General features: G+C 41.6%; 2 protein-coding genes across 3 annotated transcripts; both read right to left on the reverse strand.

The window, feature by feature from the left end:
* Positions 1–128: 128 nt before the first annotated feature.
* LOC111848724 (leucine-rich melanocyte differentiation-associated protein) lies at positions 129–5,825 on the reverse strand. The gene is made up of 5 exons (XM_072697648.1): positions 5,430–5,825; positions 3,881–4,161; positions 2,634–2,815; positions 2,458–2,535; positions 129–1,628 (listed from the first exon to the last, which is right to left on the reverse strand). Exons 2-5 carry the CDS (start codon positions 4,094–4,096, stop codon positions 1,484–1,486), a joined length of 621 nt encoding a protein of 206 aa, XP_072553749.1. The 5' UTR covers positions 4,097–4,161; positions 5,430–5,825; the 3' UTR covers positions 129–1,483.
* Positions 5,826–8,465: 2,640 nt separating this feature from the next.
* On the reverse strand, positions 8,466–17,213 carry acer2 (alkaline ceramidase 2). Of its 2 annotated transcripts, none has more exons than XM_023820932.2 (6): positions 16,761–17,213; positions 15,993–16,107; positions 14,360–14,501; positions 13,161–13,298; positions 10,043–10,180; positions 8,466–9,848 (listed from the first exon to the last, which is right to left on the reverse strand). In XM_023820932.2, the coding sequence occupies exons 1-6, from the start codon at positions 16,866–16,868 to the stop codon at positions 9,662–9,664; spliced, it is 828 nt and encodes a 275-aa protein (XP_023676700.1). In that variant the 5' UTR covers positions 16,869–17,213; the 3' UTR covers positions 8,466–9,661. The 2 variants fall into 2 exon arrangements, with proteins under 2 accessions (XP_023676700.1, XP_023676701.1); XM_023820933.2 differs by lacking the exon at positions 16,761–17,213 and adding an exon at positions 16,347–16,530.
* Between the last annotated feature and the right edge of the window lie 12 nt (positions 17,214–17,225).

Raw genomic sequence — 17,225 nt, forward strand, 5'->3', positions numbered from 1 at the left:
ATCAGATAGATATCATGACATATAAGATACCAGTTGCTCAGTAAATATATTTACCGCATGATTTTTAATATAGGCCTAGTATGAGAACAGCAGTGTTCTTGCGCTATTCATAGAACAAGATACGGGGGTCAGAAAATAGCAACCAAGTTCTAGCGGTTTATTAGGCGGGCCACTCAGAAATCAAATGAATATAAGTGATTGTAATTAATAAGAATGGCAAAAAACAATTTAAAAAATGCACTTTGAACTATGACATCCTGAATCCTATAGGTAATGATACACAATAGTTGCTGAATAGTTTTGCTGAATGTTAATGTTCAAGAAACTGATGTGCTGCTTTTTACTATGCTAAAGAATGTGACTGGAAATTTGACCCAATCAAACCTTTGATGTTAGGAAATATTTATTAAGTTGGAATGGTTGTAAAGATCTAGTGGCTCAGAGTCTATGCAGTTAATGTTGATATATGGTGGTCAATAAAGTACCTGGTGGCTGGCAGACAAGGGTGGGGGGCTCTGTTCTTAAACAGGGACACCACACTTCTCAGTCTCCAAAGGGAAAGTCTGCATGAGCGTAATAGAGAGGAGACTGATGGCTGAATGAAGGATTCAGGAGGAAGACTGGGCATTTTTCACTGGGCAGAGGCGGCAGGGCAAACCCAGGATATGATGGACGGATTATAAATCCTCGCCAGTTTAGGAACGACTGGGAAACTCCCGGAAATTAGTCCGTGGCCTGAAATGAGGGGCCTGGTCTGTACGACCTTCAGCGGGAAAAATGGCCTTTAGATGGATGGATGACCTAATCAATGAAACCTGCTTTATTGAAAATGTGAATGTTTGGGTCATTAAATTGTATTATAGCATGTACTTTAACTGTGGATTTCAGAACTGCTGGTTTGAATCTATGGGCTCCAGACCTCCCCGCGACCATGAGTAGGACAAGCGGTTTCAGGAAATGGATGGATGGTTTGAACCTCAAAAAAAGTCATCTTCTGTTATACTTATCAAGGCCTACTGAAGGTGGGATTTGGCTATAGATATGACTATGGTTGAGGTTTCTAGATTTGGGCACACATAAAGCTGCAGTGATGTGGACAGTTGCATTATTTGATCCGACTGATGAACGCGTGGCTTTTAAAATCATTAAATGCATATGAATTATAATTGCTTTTGAAGCAAGCAGAGTCAAATCAATATTCATGTTCCCTAAATAAAATGCTAGCACGTAATGCCTGACTAATAAAAACAATTACATTTAAAATTTCAAAAATACATTTCAATATGCCTAGTAAGTCTGAGATGTCATTGTCACTGATCACCTTCTCAGCAGGTCTTACATGTCACAGCTTCTTGGTTGATACATCCTAAGAGGAAAAAAACTCTAAAACAAACTCTGTGTAATAAGAGAAGTCCTCAGGTGTCTCTGACATGATCCGGAAAAGTCTGTGAATTGATGAGGAAGGTCAGAGCTTGGGAGTTACTCAGTGACGGAACTCCTTCCTCCGCATGCTAGCTCCCCTCACTCCATGCCTGCGGTACGTCTTCTTGGCCTGCAGGCGCTCAGCGCGTTGCACTTCTGTGTCATCCAGCACCTCCAGAGTGGGAATCTGGCTGATCACATACTGCCTGAAGGGGGCGACAGATAGCAGTGCCCATTAAAGCTGGAGACGACTTTCAGTTAAGAGCTGATTTGAGATCTGCTTTATTTGATCATGGATTATTGTGTTAACAATCTTATCGCTCTGGCATCAGAAATAAAGCTGAAATTTCGACCAGAAGGACAATTAACTGTGACCAGTAATTGCTATACTGTATATAAATTGGTGCTGGAAGAATGTAATTGTTCATATTCTTATTCTTGTATTTTTATATTCTTGGTATTACTCTTGTACTCTTATCAGGCTGTGTTAACGCACAAATTTCCCCACTGTGGGATCAATAAAGTCCTATCTATCTATCTATAATCGCATAAATGCAATTTCACTCTTGTTCCCCCATTAATAAAATTCAAGCTCAATAAACACACTTGGTGAGACTGACCAGTTTAGTGTAACTAATGCTTGATCAGCCCTGCCCCCCAAAATAACTTTGACTTATCTATGAAATTTAAAATATGAAAGAACTTTTTTTTTACTTTTGGAAATAGCTAAGTGAAATACCATCATAGTAATTTTCTTTTTAGAAATACACTGCATGGATACTTCTTTATATCAATATCCACAAAATGTCAAAAATATACTGCTCAGCTTTCATATATTTATTATAATTATGGAAACTGAAAAAAATGTCTTGTCTTTACATATATTGAAGCATCATCTAACCACTTGAGGGTTGCCTGCAGCCTATCTGAAGCAGCACAAGGCAGGAGGATAGGGAACACCTGGGCTGAAATGCCATTGCAGGTCACACACATACACATTCATTCTGTGAAAACAGAATATTAACTGATTTTCACCTGTAATCAATATACTGAGTCAAACTCCCTCCATTAAAGTAGCTGGGAGCAGCTTCATTGTTCATCATGCTGAGAATCCTGGGATAAAAGAACAAGACTGCTTTATGTGATCAAACTGAATGAAATACTTAGATGTCTGCTTTTCATCCAAAGACCTACAGTTCTTCACGCCTCACCTGATGTTGGGGAACTTCCTCCGTACCTCCTCGACAAAGATGGGAAGGTTGCTGATTCTGTTTTTGTTGATGCACATGGTGGTGATGCTGGGCAAGTAGGGAAATTTGACATGAGAGTTGTAGTTGTTGCAGTCCAGGATAAGGGTAGCTAGCTTCTCCAGTTCTCCTAGCAGAGCTGGGCTCCGTTGTTACCTGTATTAAGGAAGGTCTCACCACAAAAACTGCACCATTTCTAAAATAAGCACACTATTGGAGTTTCCATATTAAACCCTAAAACAGTCAAAATATTGATTTTTAACAGGAATATTTTGCCCATTTGACATCCTAATACTTTCCATTTGTTTTTGTGTATAGATCATTTATAACTAATCAAAGGTATAGCAGATGGGTGGATGAGGTAGATACCCCCTAGTTTATAAAATACAATTTCTCCCCCAATAAAAAAAAATGCATAAGTCCTAAATACGTGTAGAGGGTAATTTGAGATCACAGACATCAATTCTTAACACAGTGGTTCCTGGTTCAAGTCCCAGGATGAGGTCCTTGCATCTATTTTCCATGGCCGCTTTCCCAGTACAAGGTCAACGTGAGCCTGGAGTCCATCCCATAAAGCACAGCACACTGGGCAGACCCTGGGCAGGATGCCAGTCTATCAGAGGGCACACATACACAGTAAGGGGATTTAAAAACATCAATTCAGCCAACTGCGTATTTTTGGACTGTGGAAAAGGCTGGAGGAAATGTGTACAAAACACAGGGAGGACAGGGAGCACGGAGACTCCCTTTGAGAAAATACTTAGCACAAATTGTTCTTATCCTATTTAGGGTGTACCTCCTCCTAGAGTCCTATTCTGCCTGGAAGAGGCTCCAAGCCTCTCTGTGGCTCTGTCCAGGGTACAAGGTTGGAAAGTGAATAGATGAATAGACATTGTTACGGTAAAAAATATCTTGTATGAGTAAACAAAAATAGCAAAAAGTTCAGCTAAATAACTAAATATACTTTCTTCTATACATTTCATCTGAAAACTACATGTCTCATAAAACAATATTCTTCAGAACAACCTTGAGCTAAAGGTCCTACATGAAGCCCCCACTTTGAATGTTCTCCCCGTGTCAAAAGGGTTTCTTCCTATATTATATGAAAATACAGGCCCTACCTGTCGATTCTATAGGGTGCAACAGCTGAGCGCCAAAACTCTGAGCCCTGTCGTGTTTTTCATCACGTGTGAGTTTTAAACATAAGGATACTCCTCTAGTAGGTTATAGCTGAGATCCAAGACCTCCAAGGTGTCCCGCTGCTCCAGAATGACGTCATATGGTATCTCTATCAGGTCCTGGTATGCAAACGAGAGCCGCCGCAATCCAAGTACTAGCTCCGTAGGCCCTGGTGTACCCGCTGATGCTCCCGTTTCCATGGAAACCATGGAAGCTCTGTCATCACTCACATGTCTGTCAGATCTCATACCTCAGTGCTCGTGGCCATACCCCCAGAGGGAACCAGCACACAGCATGGGTGGTCTCCTCTGTTCTGTCATGATACAGAAATGTTGCAGTGACATTAGAATTATATAACAGGAATTCATAATATGCAGTTATCAATTCAAGTTCCAATTATCAATGCTTAAAATGTGGACAAATTCTGTATGTTCTTTCGGTTACCATCATCTGTATGTGGTCCTATTTGACTGATGGCTCAGTGTTTATGATAAGAAGGTTACTGGTTCAAATCCCATACCGGGCAGAATAGTCGCATCACTGCTAAGCCCACAAACAATGCCTTTAATCCCTAAAAATGGCTGACCCTATGTTCTACCACCAAACTAGGAAACTATAATATACAGTGGTACCTCAGAACTCGAATTTAATCCGTTCAGAACTCCGGATCATATACTATACTGACTCATTTCTGTACAAGTTATCTTAGGTCGGCGTTCACGGTTTCACTTCTGAGATCAAGATCAAATTCTAGGTAATTTGTTTTCGAACTGGTTGGTTCGACTTTTAAGAAATTCTAGTTCTAATGAGTTCGAGAACTGAGGTACTACTGAAAACTGGCATTCCAATGTACCTCTACAACTGGCAAATATAGCATTATTTTTAATAAACATTTGCTGCTTGAATGATTGTACTGATGTCCCTTTGTCTTTAACGTCTCAGTCATCATAGAACCAATTAAGTTGTATCTCTGTCATATATTTACTTTGATTTTTCCAGAACAACATGGCACCGAAAGCTTGTAAAACAAGCTCCGTGGTTAAAGGACTGCATGCATGTGATCCAGCACCAAAGCTTATTGCCCCATGGCCTATATTAAAGTAATTCAGGACAACGTTTTCACTGCCACCATTCAAATATGACCGAAACAAACAATAGATTACTGTTCTGTCATTTTTTTTTTACATAAAATTAAACTTGTATTAACCTCTAAGCTCAAAATGTATTAAATGATTATGTTATATAACTAAAAATGTCGGAAAGCGATAACGCATTCAGAATGTCGTCTGTTAATGTAATATGCCAAAGTTTACTTAAAAAAAATCTATTCGTACAGTTCTTCGTTCATGTTCTGATCTAGTTTTGCTGAGTATCGGGTAGTATTACAACAAACAATAAAACTTGTTTTGCAGCGGTTCATCAGTTTTGAGATCAGCAGAAACAAACAATTGCAATCCTTACGGGCGGATTATATGGGGGAATCAAAACAATGATTCCAAAATACGTTACACCAAATCAATACGAAATATCTTCTGTGCGCCGCATTTTATTTCTTTCCGTATTAACCGGTTGTCGACTTACCGCTTCTAAAACCTGACTGCTTGCGGTCAAGGGCAGGGAGTTTGACACTGCGGAGCAGAAGTGCACTTTATACATGAAAAGACTACTTTCATGGCACAACGCTGGATCACAAGATCCGGATAATTATAATCTTAATGTTTGTTAACTCCTTCTTTGGATCCCTATTTTTGTGCTACAGAGGCCACAGAGAGAAGTCATAGACGGCATGACTACTGGGCTGTTCCGCCAAGGTCCTTCTCATTTATACATGTCCACAAACTTTTAAATGCATTTTAATTAATATAATTTCCAAGCAAAATATGGCACAAAAATATAGACTGAAAGGCCAAATAAAATGCATATTCAAAAAAACCCAATTTAAAAATGTTTATCCTAAAATATGCTCGCTAGCGTCAGGTCTTGATTAAAAAATTCTCCCATTGGGGTGTCAAAAATAACACACGCAGTGACGCAAAGAAATTATAAACACCGACATTATTCTGCGGGAACCAAGCTCAGGACACATACCTTATATATTGTTTTAGCTTCAATGCATCAGCTGGAACTCATGCAGCAGTTGCCTGATTTATATGCAAAGACGTTGCCAGTTTTATTGTTTAACTTGGACGTGTTGTTGTTCGCTTTATAACAAGCGATCAAAGTGACTCTTAAAATGTGTAAAATCCATTATGTCTTCTGGGATCAGAAGCCTTTTTTTTTTTTTAACAAAAATAATTCTCTAACTGTATTTACTTTTAAATTAATAAATAAATTTGTATCGAAGTAGAGTTTTTCTGCTCAACAAGTATTGGCGTTGGCCAGAAGGAAACTGTTCAAAGAACCAACAGTGTCTATTTTTTAATTAGAAAAAAATTATTTTAACTTAATTTAGTAGCGTCAACATTTTTGCAGATGTCTAGGCCTAATTGTGCACGTCCTTCTGTCAATCATGTCTTGTTTACTCACCTCCCCAGCAGGACATCTCCTTACAGCTCTCGAAACTGAACTGGGATCTACAGTTGACAGCGTGCGTTTAATATATCACTGCAAATACGCCTCAACTCAATGTTATAAATGTACCGACATTGTTTACAGTGTCACACAAACTGGATCATGGTACGTATTTGTGGATAGTCTTCTGTTGGTTACAATTAATAAAGTCTAATAAAAACTTCCATATAACGGCGGCATGTTTTTACTACCAACGCCATGGAAGCCCAACACGGATCATTTTTCTAAACTGAGAAACTGTTCAGTTTGTTTAACGAAAACATTTTTTTCTCATTGAGAAAAGCGATCCCCAACTGGAGGAGGGACCTGTCTGCCTGGACATTTTTTTAACAACTCTTCCAGTCTGACCTGAGAGCGAGCTGGAAGAGAAGAAAGATTCAGACTGGTCCGATGACGAAGATGAGGAGAGCTCTGGGGATGAAGGTTCAGTGGTGAACTCTGACCTCCGGCAACCTTTCCTGTGCTGTGAGGATCCTTATTGTCCTTTTCATTGTTCTTCTCCCCTCTGGAGTAAGGAAAAGGACACAGAGCCACTATCAGTTGAAAGGCAAATTGAAGCCCTTAAGGGGAGGCTTCACATGAAAGGAGAAACGCAGGTGAGCACAATGACAACGAAATCTGGGAGGCTTCAAGACTGGATGGCAGGCCTTAAAAAGCTAAGGCAAACAGAATAAAGAACTGATACAGAATCAGGTCGGACAACAAACAAAATTAGGTCATAGTTCATGTATAATTCCTTTAATCTCTACATGGCTCACAGTCCTTCGTGTGTGTAAATATTGAGAGCAGGAAGGGCCGTAAGCTTTGTCCAGTTAAAGTTGAGTAGAGATGTACTGTACCTCTACTGCAAAGCTGATGCAAGATGGTGAAAGTGTCTGTCCGCTGACCTATAGGGGATATTCACTGGATGAAGTAGTATGCGTTTCATCATAATGATTGCAATAGTCATTCAGAGAAAAATGACTAATGTTCTTTTGCATACAAAATACATGTTTGTGGGTGGTGTCATGAGTCAATTTTGCTTCATTACTTAATGACCTCTGATTATAATTACATTAATATCCGCACTAGTCATTTCCTAGTCACTGAAAAGCTTTTGAACTCCGGCCCCACCTGTTACATTCAGACTAGTCTGGTCATTGACACAAACAAGCTTTACCGTATGTCATTTCGTAGTCGTACTTGTTTTAGGTACGGTTCAGTAACATTGTGAAAGTGCGCCCCCTAGTGACCTGGAGGTTCGACAGCCATGCTGCACGGGATGCGTTCAGACTGTTGGTGGTATCATCAGGCCCTGCCACAGGCCCACCACAGAGCCAAGGTCTGGGAGAGGACACACTGCAAGTCCATTGATTTTTACATCTAAAACACCATTTTATGAAACGCCGTAGAAGTTAATGATTTAAGCTTTATTCCGTATATTCTGGTTACAGACAAGCTGCCTCAGTGCAAACCTCTTCGATTAAATGTCCTGTATAGCAATAACTATATTATGAAGCTGCTGTTAAGAGATAGTGATCTGGTGTCCCGGAACATCGTATGGCATAAAGTGCACTTAAGGTTGTTAAGGATTAACTGAGCAGCCTGGGTGAATGATATGCATTTGGAGTCCTTTTCCAGGGCATTTTTATAACATAGCATTTCGCCCCTATTTGCTGTTCCACCACATGGATAGTCTGCCGTAAAGGACCCTCAGACGGTCTGTGTTTTTGTTCCCCCTCAGCTCCCTGCCAGACCTTTCCACATTTTTGTACAATTTTTGAGCAAAAAAAAAAAAAACAATCTGAGGGGGGAATCATTCTTTATGTACCCTGACAAAATCTGTATTTCCTGTAGCAGATTGTTCATTATAACTGATGTCCAAAACGACGTCACATTTGCTTGCACCTGTGTGTGATATGGCTCTGTGTCAGCTTCTTCCTCACAGCGGGGTTTGATGTTGTCAATGTTATAAATACCACCTTCTAAGACAGATCGACGGCTGTATTTATACAGCACAAAATAAAACATTAAATGAACCTGGAGGGATATACATCAAGGTATAACTTTGTGTAATATTGGATTTGTTTATTGAATAAAGGCAAATGTGAATATTTCATGAAATGGTTTGCCCTTTAATTATAAATCCTTATTAATCATTAAAAAGGATTAAAAAATATTCTGTGCAAATGAGCTTACCCTCAACCTAATTGTGAACCCACCAACTTGTGTCCTAGACAGTTCATCATGTAAAAAAAACATTTCCAAGGCCGTACAGTCTGGTTAAATAACCACCAGTGACCATGAAATGTGCACCAGGCTGGTGATTATCTTACTGTAGGTTAGCAGAGTCCATCTGCCAGACCTTACTGTACGTCAACAAGTCGCAGATACTAGGGTTTCTGACAACGCAGAGAGTACCTCAAAGACTCCACAACACATTCGTAAGAACTTTATAAATCTTAGCGGGTCCTCTCTTCACACACTAAAATAAAGACGCTAATGGCATCTTAGTCCGCACATCCAAGTTGAACACAGACTGAAAGAGCAGCAGAGTAGTAGAAAAAAACCCCCCAGATTTTAAAATCTCATTTCAGCCCACTGAAAGTTACCAAAGCCCAAAAAGCAGACCTGTCACAGGAATAAAACACATACCATACACTGTTTGATACACGGTCTGAGGGCTACGTCATTTTTATCGCTTCACCCGTCGGTTAGTTGGATACGGACATGAGGGATGCTCATGTTGAGCACAGAAATTATCCTCAAAATTCCAGTATCAACGTTAAAGCCAAATACAAAAAGTTCAATGATAATGTGCAAAAAAAAAGAAAAGAAAGTAAATTAGAAAAGTTTTACTCCTTTGAAGTCTTTTAGAGTTAACACCTTACGGTGTTATCAAACTGAAGTGAGAGGCCACAAGCACCCAAGGAAACTGTTAGAAGCAGCTCGATTTACGAATGGCTTAGAGAGCCGCCAGTGACACTTCACCATTCACTGGAGAGGTTGACATCTCTGAGAACAGAACCGTTGATTTCCACCAATCCAAGCAAGGGGGTTGGAAAAACAAGGATCACAGTTCAGGAAGTCCTTCATCCTCCAGCAAGTCTGTCCTGCAAAGATCGGTTTGGTTCACCTACACATCTGTACTATTCTCCTCGTCCACCAGGGACCACAGCAAGCACATAACCTGTCGCTTTTAGGAAGTCCTTCTTGCATGAGAATGCGCGGCTCTTCATGGTCCTCAGTGGTCCACACTGGGCCTAAGTGATCTTGACGCAGGACTTCTTGGGGACGCACAGCAAGGTGACGTAGGGTACGCCGATGAAGGCCCACTTCTCGCTGGGCCAGAACAGGATGACGGGGCCTTGCTCGGGTGCCTCGGCCGCTGCGTCGAAGTAGGCGAAGCACACGCAGCCCAGGTAGGACGCCAGGCAGATCAGAATGTGCCTGCGAGCAGCCGGAGAGGAAGTCGGCAGGTCAGTGACCACGTGTGACAGCCAGCCGCAGTGTTCTTAGACATAGCATTTAGACCAATAAATACAGCATCATGCAGACATCAGCAGGTATAGAATTGACATAACCGATTAATAAATTGCATACACCCGATAAGGCCAAAACACTCTCCAAAGGAGAGTACTTACCATGCACAATGCAGGTATGGGAAGTTGACAGAAGACCACATCTCACAGAAGATCCTGTCACTAAGCCAGCAGAGGAGGGCCAGCGTCCACCACAGGCCAGAGAGGAGGCCCAGCTTGAACACACGGAGATTCTCACACCTGGGAGTGCACACATGCAGGCACCGTTTGCATTCGAGTGACAAACATTTTCCAAATGTGGGTGAACTTTATTGCATTCAAGTTATATATGGTTTCACCATAAAAGCTCTCGTGACAGTTCACTAAATGACTCAAATCTGCAACCATTAATAGCAACACAAATTGCTCTTGTTAAAGAGAATGGAAAAGCTAATGTAATATGGTGACATGAGTAATATATGAGATTTGTTTAAACTGGCCAAAAAAAAAAAAGTTTACCTCTCCAGATTTTTTTTCCACCTGAGCATTTGAGAATAATGCAAACCACAAATCAATTTATTTGGCCAATGCTGCCCCCCCAATTTGAGTACATCATACAAAAAAAAAACACAGAATAAGGATACCACCATCTCCACTCACATCCACCCCATGCGACCAAAGTCTCTAGCAGACAGAACACGAAGCCGAAAGCAAGTGTCTCGGAACAGAATCAGACTGCCCACGGGCTGCATGTTCACTGCGATGACAAATGCCATGTCGCAGTAAAGGGGGAGGGGGCCATACAAGCAGGTCACTGGGTGACACAGCCCACAGATGGCAGAGGCTCGTGCGAAGGCATACAAACCAGTCTGTCTTTGCTCCCAGCACCAACAACGGGACACGTTGTCCCTGCCATGTAAACACTCCAGACAAGGAATTGTGGGAGGTACAAACACACACACACCCACACACACCAAAAGATGCTAATGAGAAAAGCAAACAAACCAAACAGCCCGACGACACTGAGGGACGGCTTTGAGAACATTCTGGGACGCTACAGAGACGCCATTTTAACAAGAGAACCAAGCAGGACACTTTCTATGTGGGACTGTAAAACCAAACTGTCGATACATATTCACAGTTAGCAGAAACTGACTCCATTTTATTTTACGTTGGAGGCAGTATTCTGCCATATGGCCTCCATCACACATCCAACCCTCCCCGCCACCATAAGTCAGTTATTTGGAGTTGCGATTTCAGTCCTGCCATCCTGGAGGTCAGTGGTAGGACCTCAGAGAACAGCACCATCCTTAACATTCCCATTGCCCCCTGGGGGAAAACTTGGGCTCAGGAACACGGTGACCTTACGAGGGCACAGAACACTCAGGGAAAAGGGAGTAGTGTTAAAGCACAGATATACAGACACACAAAAAGAAGAACTGGGGCTCTAAGAGAAACCTGCGACAAAGATAAACACTCAGAAAAAGGCAGTAGCTGATTTAGTCGTGATGTGGAAACACCTTGACATCTGAGACTCTAGGCGCCAGCTATTACTAACACTGATAGAGCTTTCAGCTGCTTCAGTTTTGGCTGGATATTCACATGCACTCTAGTGCTCTTTGGCAGTTCATATACTTTGTGTGCTGACCAATCACAGACAGTCTGCCATTAACTGCGGTGGTTTTAATTGTTGTGAGCTGGATACCCGTTCCTGGGTTATGTTTAGCTTGGGCGACCCCAGATGCAAGGACAGAGGAGAGATAATCTAACCCTTGCCGAATTCCAAACTGGGGCATCTGGAATGCTGATCCAGGCTGTCACTCCGTGGATGTTCATCAGAGGATGCAAAAATAGAGGCCAAGTGCTGGGGAGGGCACCTCATAGTAAAAATGTTAGAAGCAGAATGTGTCCAATCAGCGTGACCCTGGGAGATTCTCACACCCCCACAGGAAGTGCATCCGCAGCAAACAGGCACACAGCTCTGGGACACCCAGTGGGAGAAGAGTGGGCTTCTGCAAGCAAAGGCTAAATTCCAGGGGGCAGAGGGTGGGGGAAAAGTCCAGAGGAAGAGGAAACCCTTTAAAAAATTGGGCCTCCTTTGGCAGGAAATGGGGGCATTGAACTTCTACTTCTAGCCTAAAATGTACAGGATAAGAAAATACAAGCCCCCCCCCCCCCCACAATGTGCGTCAATGAAGAGGTAACTGGAGTAAGATGGAGTCACATGACACCTCAACAAGGTGGTAGTCCTGTCTTAAGTACACTGTCCCTTCTGCTGTTGTGCACACAAACTCACTGCCACCACAACAAGCCCAACATCTCCAAAGGAGTCTTATCAGGACAACCGGGCAACAATCGCTGGCACAACAAAGGCCGACTTTTACAATAACCCTTAGTGACGCCAACCTTTCTGTGAGGGGGGGAAAAGGAAATTCCTCAGATAGCAAAGATGGAAATACTTCCGAGGCTGTCAGAACTCATTGTCAAACTCTTTGGCCATAAGTGGAAATTAGCGGGAGGACATTTTAAAAGAAATTTGAGGAAGCACTTCTTTACACAGCGTGTAGTTAGAGTATGGAATAGTCTTCCTGCTAGTGTAGTGGAAGCTAAAACCATGGGTTCCTTTAAATCAGAGCTAGATAAGATTTTAACAACTCTGAGCTATTAGTTAAGTTCTCCCCAAACGAGCTTGATGGGCCGAATGGCCTCCTCTCGTTTGTAAATTTCTTATGTTCTTAAGGCTGAAAGGCAATCTTTACTTTACTCTATTGCAGTCTTTTAAAAGGTCTGACTGTTTCATTAGATGGCTCCTCTCTGCTTTGTTAAACACATTAAGCCTAATTACAGGCTTAAAACAAACTCTGGATGCATGGCCAGAGACCGCCGAGATCTTGTCAAGATACATGCTTTACTTTCACATTTGCCTTGCGGCAGCTGCGCAAAAACGCAGACCATTCTCCTATATCCTAGCACCACCTTAAAATAAACAAAGTCTTAAAAAAGTGGTTTTACTGTGTCTTAAGTGATTGTGACTACACTATTCTGTAATTGCAAGTCTTTTTAAAATACAATAGATCCCCCGATCCCCAATAAATATTGTCATGGTGCACGGTCAAAACATTTATTACTGGAAATATGGTGACCATTTTCAAACATTCTGCTGGCCAAACTTTGAAGGTAGGCCTGGCTCCTGGCAGTTGAATTCATGGACTACACTTCCCAGAATTCTGTGGACACTCACCTTCTGAGCTCTGTGATGAGCAAAGCAGTGCAGGGAATCCCCAGGGTCATCAGCGACAAGGAGTTAATGGCTGGTTTGATGAAGGCCAGGCCTGTGGTGATCCCCGAGAGGATGGCCACGACCATCTTGAACCTCGACCTGCAGTGGTTGCAAAACAATCCAGTCACAGGCAATGTATGGAATGGGATAGACCACAGAATCATTGCAGCCATTCTTTAGTAGGAGAAGAGAAAACGAATACGGGACCAAGGCATCACATCATTTATTTATTTATTTATCAGATGCTTTTGTCCACAATGACAAATCAGGGACAGTGTGTTCCTACAGCTACTGGAGCTTAAGCGCCATGCAGACGAAATCCCTATAATTCCCTAATCCACTGAGCTACACACCCGAAATTTGGGGGGGGGGGAGGTTGCTTCCATATAGTAAAAACCTTGACAATAAATAAGTAAAAGAGCAGAATCTCCATGGAATTAAAACAGCCCAACAAAAGGGATCACAAAACTTAGAACAACAGACCACCACTTCACGGTCACCTCAGCAGGATCTGCAACACATATTTCTGCTTTCAAATTTGTCAGTTATTGAATGATTCAAAATACATTTAAAAAAAAAAATCAAGTGAATAGTCCAACCTCATAAAACCTTTACTTAGTCCCTACTGCAAATCGGAGAATTTTTGCTCTGTGAAATTATCATAAAGCATCTTATAGTGACTTTTAGAAACAATTCTTGAATGATTTAACTGACACGCTAACTTCTGTAAAGAAAACATTCGGCTTAAGAACATAAGAACATATTGTTAATACTTAATATATGCCATTCATTAAACACTGTTTATATGCCATTCATTAATCACTGTTAAACAAGTTAGCACTTTACATTAATTGTTAATGGCTAACAAAAGAGCAGCAAAAAGTCTGTCAGAAATGTCACCTTCCAGTACACCGGCCGATCGTGACCAGATATACGTGCCGGTTTGTTAATAAGCACGCAGTGAGGCTAATTCATGCCCGTGACTTGGCAATCTGACATGGGTCTGCACGTGACAGGTCTGTAGTTCCAGCGCTTAAATGGGACGAGGTCACACTTTAAAAGACTGCTACCAAGAACCTTCTAAGCTCAGAAAGAGTACCAATGCCTTTTCCTGGTGTGCTGCTGTGTGTGTACACTGCCTGGGCTCTCGATGTCCTTGCCTGTCTCGCCGGAAGACCTTGGGCAAGTATCTCTTGGGGAACCACATGCCAATGGCACACATCAGGACCCACAAAATGGCCAGCTCATCCAGCATCTGGCCCAGGAAGCTGAGGGTGGCGTGGAAGTACGTGGAGCCAATACCTGAGTCAGAAGGGGGAACAGAGCTGCATGAGGCCCCAAAATAGACACCGTATCATTCTGGATTACCAACACAGAGCAAGGTCAAAAGCACCACAGCAACCCTGAGAACTAATTTAGATTGCAGGGCTAAGTCTAGTCTTGTGGTAGCAACACAATAGAGTTATTAACTGACTGGAAGGCATGAGCATTAAAATACGACAAAAGAGTGAAGTTAAATTTATCTGACTGGGCACTGCTAGGCTCTCAGAGCACAGAGCGATAAACAAAAACCATCATTAAACCCATGGTTTTGTAAAATGCTTATCATTCTGGGGCCTGAATTTATTGTGTTGAATGCAGGAACCACTTAGAAGGCCACAGAAATTGTCATAAAATTATTTCTAGAAGCTATAGCCAGGTGCAGACAAATTAGTGGGGGGGGGGGCTTTTAATGACTGATAGCATGTGCATTCCAGGGTGTCAGGATGGTGCCAAGATTGAGCCGGTGCTGTCCACGCAACATCCAGATGTTGTAACAGCATTTTCAGGAAGATCCACCACACTAGAGTGCTGCAGATTCTACATTAATGCAAAGTCAGTTTTTCCTGAAACTTGAAACGACCCTGGTCACATACTACAAAACATTGAGAACATTAATATTCACACAAAATGTAACGGCTAAATCATTGTACTTGATTCCGCCTAAAAGGACAGGCTCAGCAACTTTAATTTCAATAAATGTTTGAATTGATATTAAACAATGCAAATAGCCCTCTTACATTCTGAACATGATCTGTGAAACTGACTTCTGCCTTTACAGAAGATTGCTGATTGCTGCACTTTCCACTTCCTTTATTTTTGTTAAATGTAGTATCTGTACTGATGCAACGAGCCAAGATTACATAGTGAGTTTGGTTGCATGACAGTGAGATCTGAGACCATAATTAGACATCCTGCTTGTTCTAATAGGGCGGAAAGGCGCATTTTAAATGCAAATCAATTATATCAACAATGATTGCAACTGACAGTGATAAGGACAAGTACAAAGAAACATCATTCGATTGAACAGCATACATGTCAGGCTTCAACGGTACATGCCTTAACATGTTTGCGGAGGTCAGTCAATTGCCAGATAATCTAATCACAAACTGTTTGGATGGTGCGCAAACTGCAAGACTTCAAGTGATACCCGTTGATGCTATTGATCAAGAACAACTAAGGACTTGGTTCTTCTGCACGCTCATTAATAGTCTTTTCTGTTTATTCAACTCTTGCGATACCGTCTTTTAAGTAAAATGCGATCAGCTTAAAAAAAACACTACACAATACGACATTGTTTTACACCAGATATCCAACTGATCAGCTGGAAATTTTGTAAATATTGGGTGAATTTAAACACTCTTGCTACCCAGACCAATAGAACTAGACGAAAAATGAAGCGCAATATTTTTATGAACATTGGTTACAACTGCAGCCATATGATGGTCGCGTTTCTGCAAAAATAAAACTTACCAACTACAACCAGCAGCGTCCATATTAGATAAATCCCACTGTTGAAATGTGTGGCGTACTGGCGAAATAAGCACATTAGAATAGGTGGCAAAACAAAAAATAGTACGTTGCTGATCTGAAATGAAAAAAACGAGAAAAATTAACAACGATCGGCACGGCTCGAACAACAAAGGCAACTTACGTCACACTTATTTTCACAAATAAATTCTTAAATACTAAATAGATTCACATCCTGCAGCATGTTACACATACTTATAAAACAATGGCAAAGACGTTTCATGTACGCAAGTGTCTGTTATTAGTCATACGGTATCTCAGTAATGCGAATATCAAAAATGCAAGAAAGGATCCCACCATCTCGAAGACATTGAAGAAGTACGCTTCCGTGGATGCGCAATTAACTTTGGCGTGCAATATCTTTCCTACAGGTTGCTTCTAGGGTTTATAGAGTTTATATTCACCACGTGTCCCGTCTACGTAGCGACACACTGTCCGTTACCGACCATGCAGTTACTCTCTAGATACAACTAAATAAATGTCTCTACTCCTTCATACACTTTTTGGTTTGACTGACATTTACTACGCTCATTTGGTTTAGGAGTATTCGGATAAACAACAAAGTGACAGCTACATATCACAGTGTCAGGAAACTCTTGAATTAATTTCAGCCCATTCTTTAAAAGTGTTGAACCCACAGAAACACGTTTGTATACAACTGCGGCTTCACCCGAGACGTAAATCACAAAAGGCAAGAGTAAATATACTAACCGTGTTGTAAAACTCCGCAATTCCAGGATAAATTAGGTAATTGCCTTCACACCAGTCCACCTCGGAGCTGCCAGCCTTCAGCTGATTCCAAAACACAAGATCGCTCATATTTTTTTGTGCAGTTCTTAAAGCTGAAGACTTCAGTGAAGAAGATTACCAACTGGTGGTGGTAAAGACGATCCGATAAAAGGATGTCAGGTCTCTCGACGTAAACATTCAGCAGCTACTCCGGACCAACGCTTTGATGGTAGCTATATGTTATACCTGGATTTTAAGAGCACTCGCATAACAATCAGAAAGCCTGTAATGTCAGTAAATTACACGACTACTGCGACTCGACAGCTCCGTTCATTACACACTCAAAGCACAGCCTACGGCACCAACTACACAAGCTAGCGAGCCGCGCATGCGCACCTCCGCCGTAACAGGCAGCTGAAGTATTCACAACTTGTCCTGTTGCACAAC

The sequence above is a fragment of the Paramormyrops kingsleyae genome, chromosome 12, assembly GCF_048594095.1.
Source record: "Paramormyrops kingsleyae isolate MSU_618 chromosome 12, PKINGS_0.4, whole genome shotgun sequence".
Classification (NCBI taxonomy): Eukaryota; Metazoa; Chordata; class Actinopteri; order Osteoglossiformes; family Mormyridae; genus Paramormyrops; species Paramormyrops kingsleyae.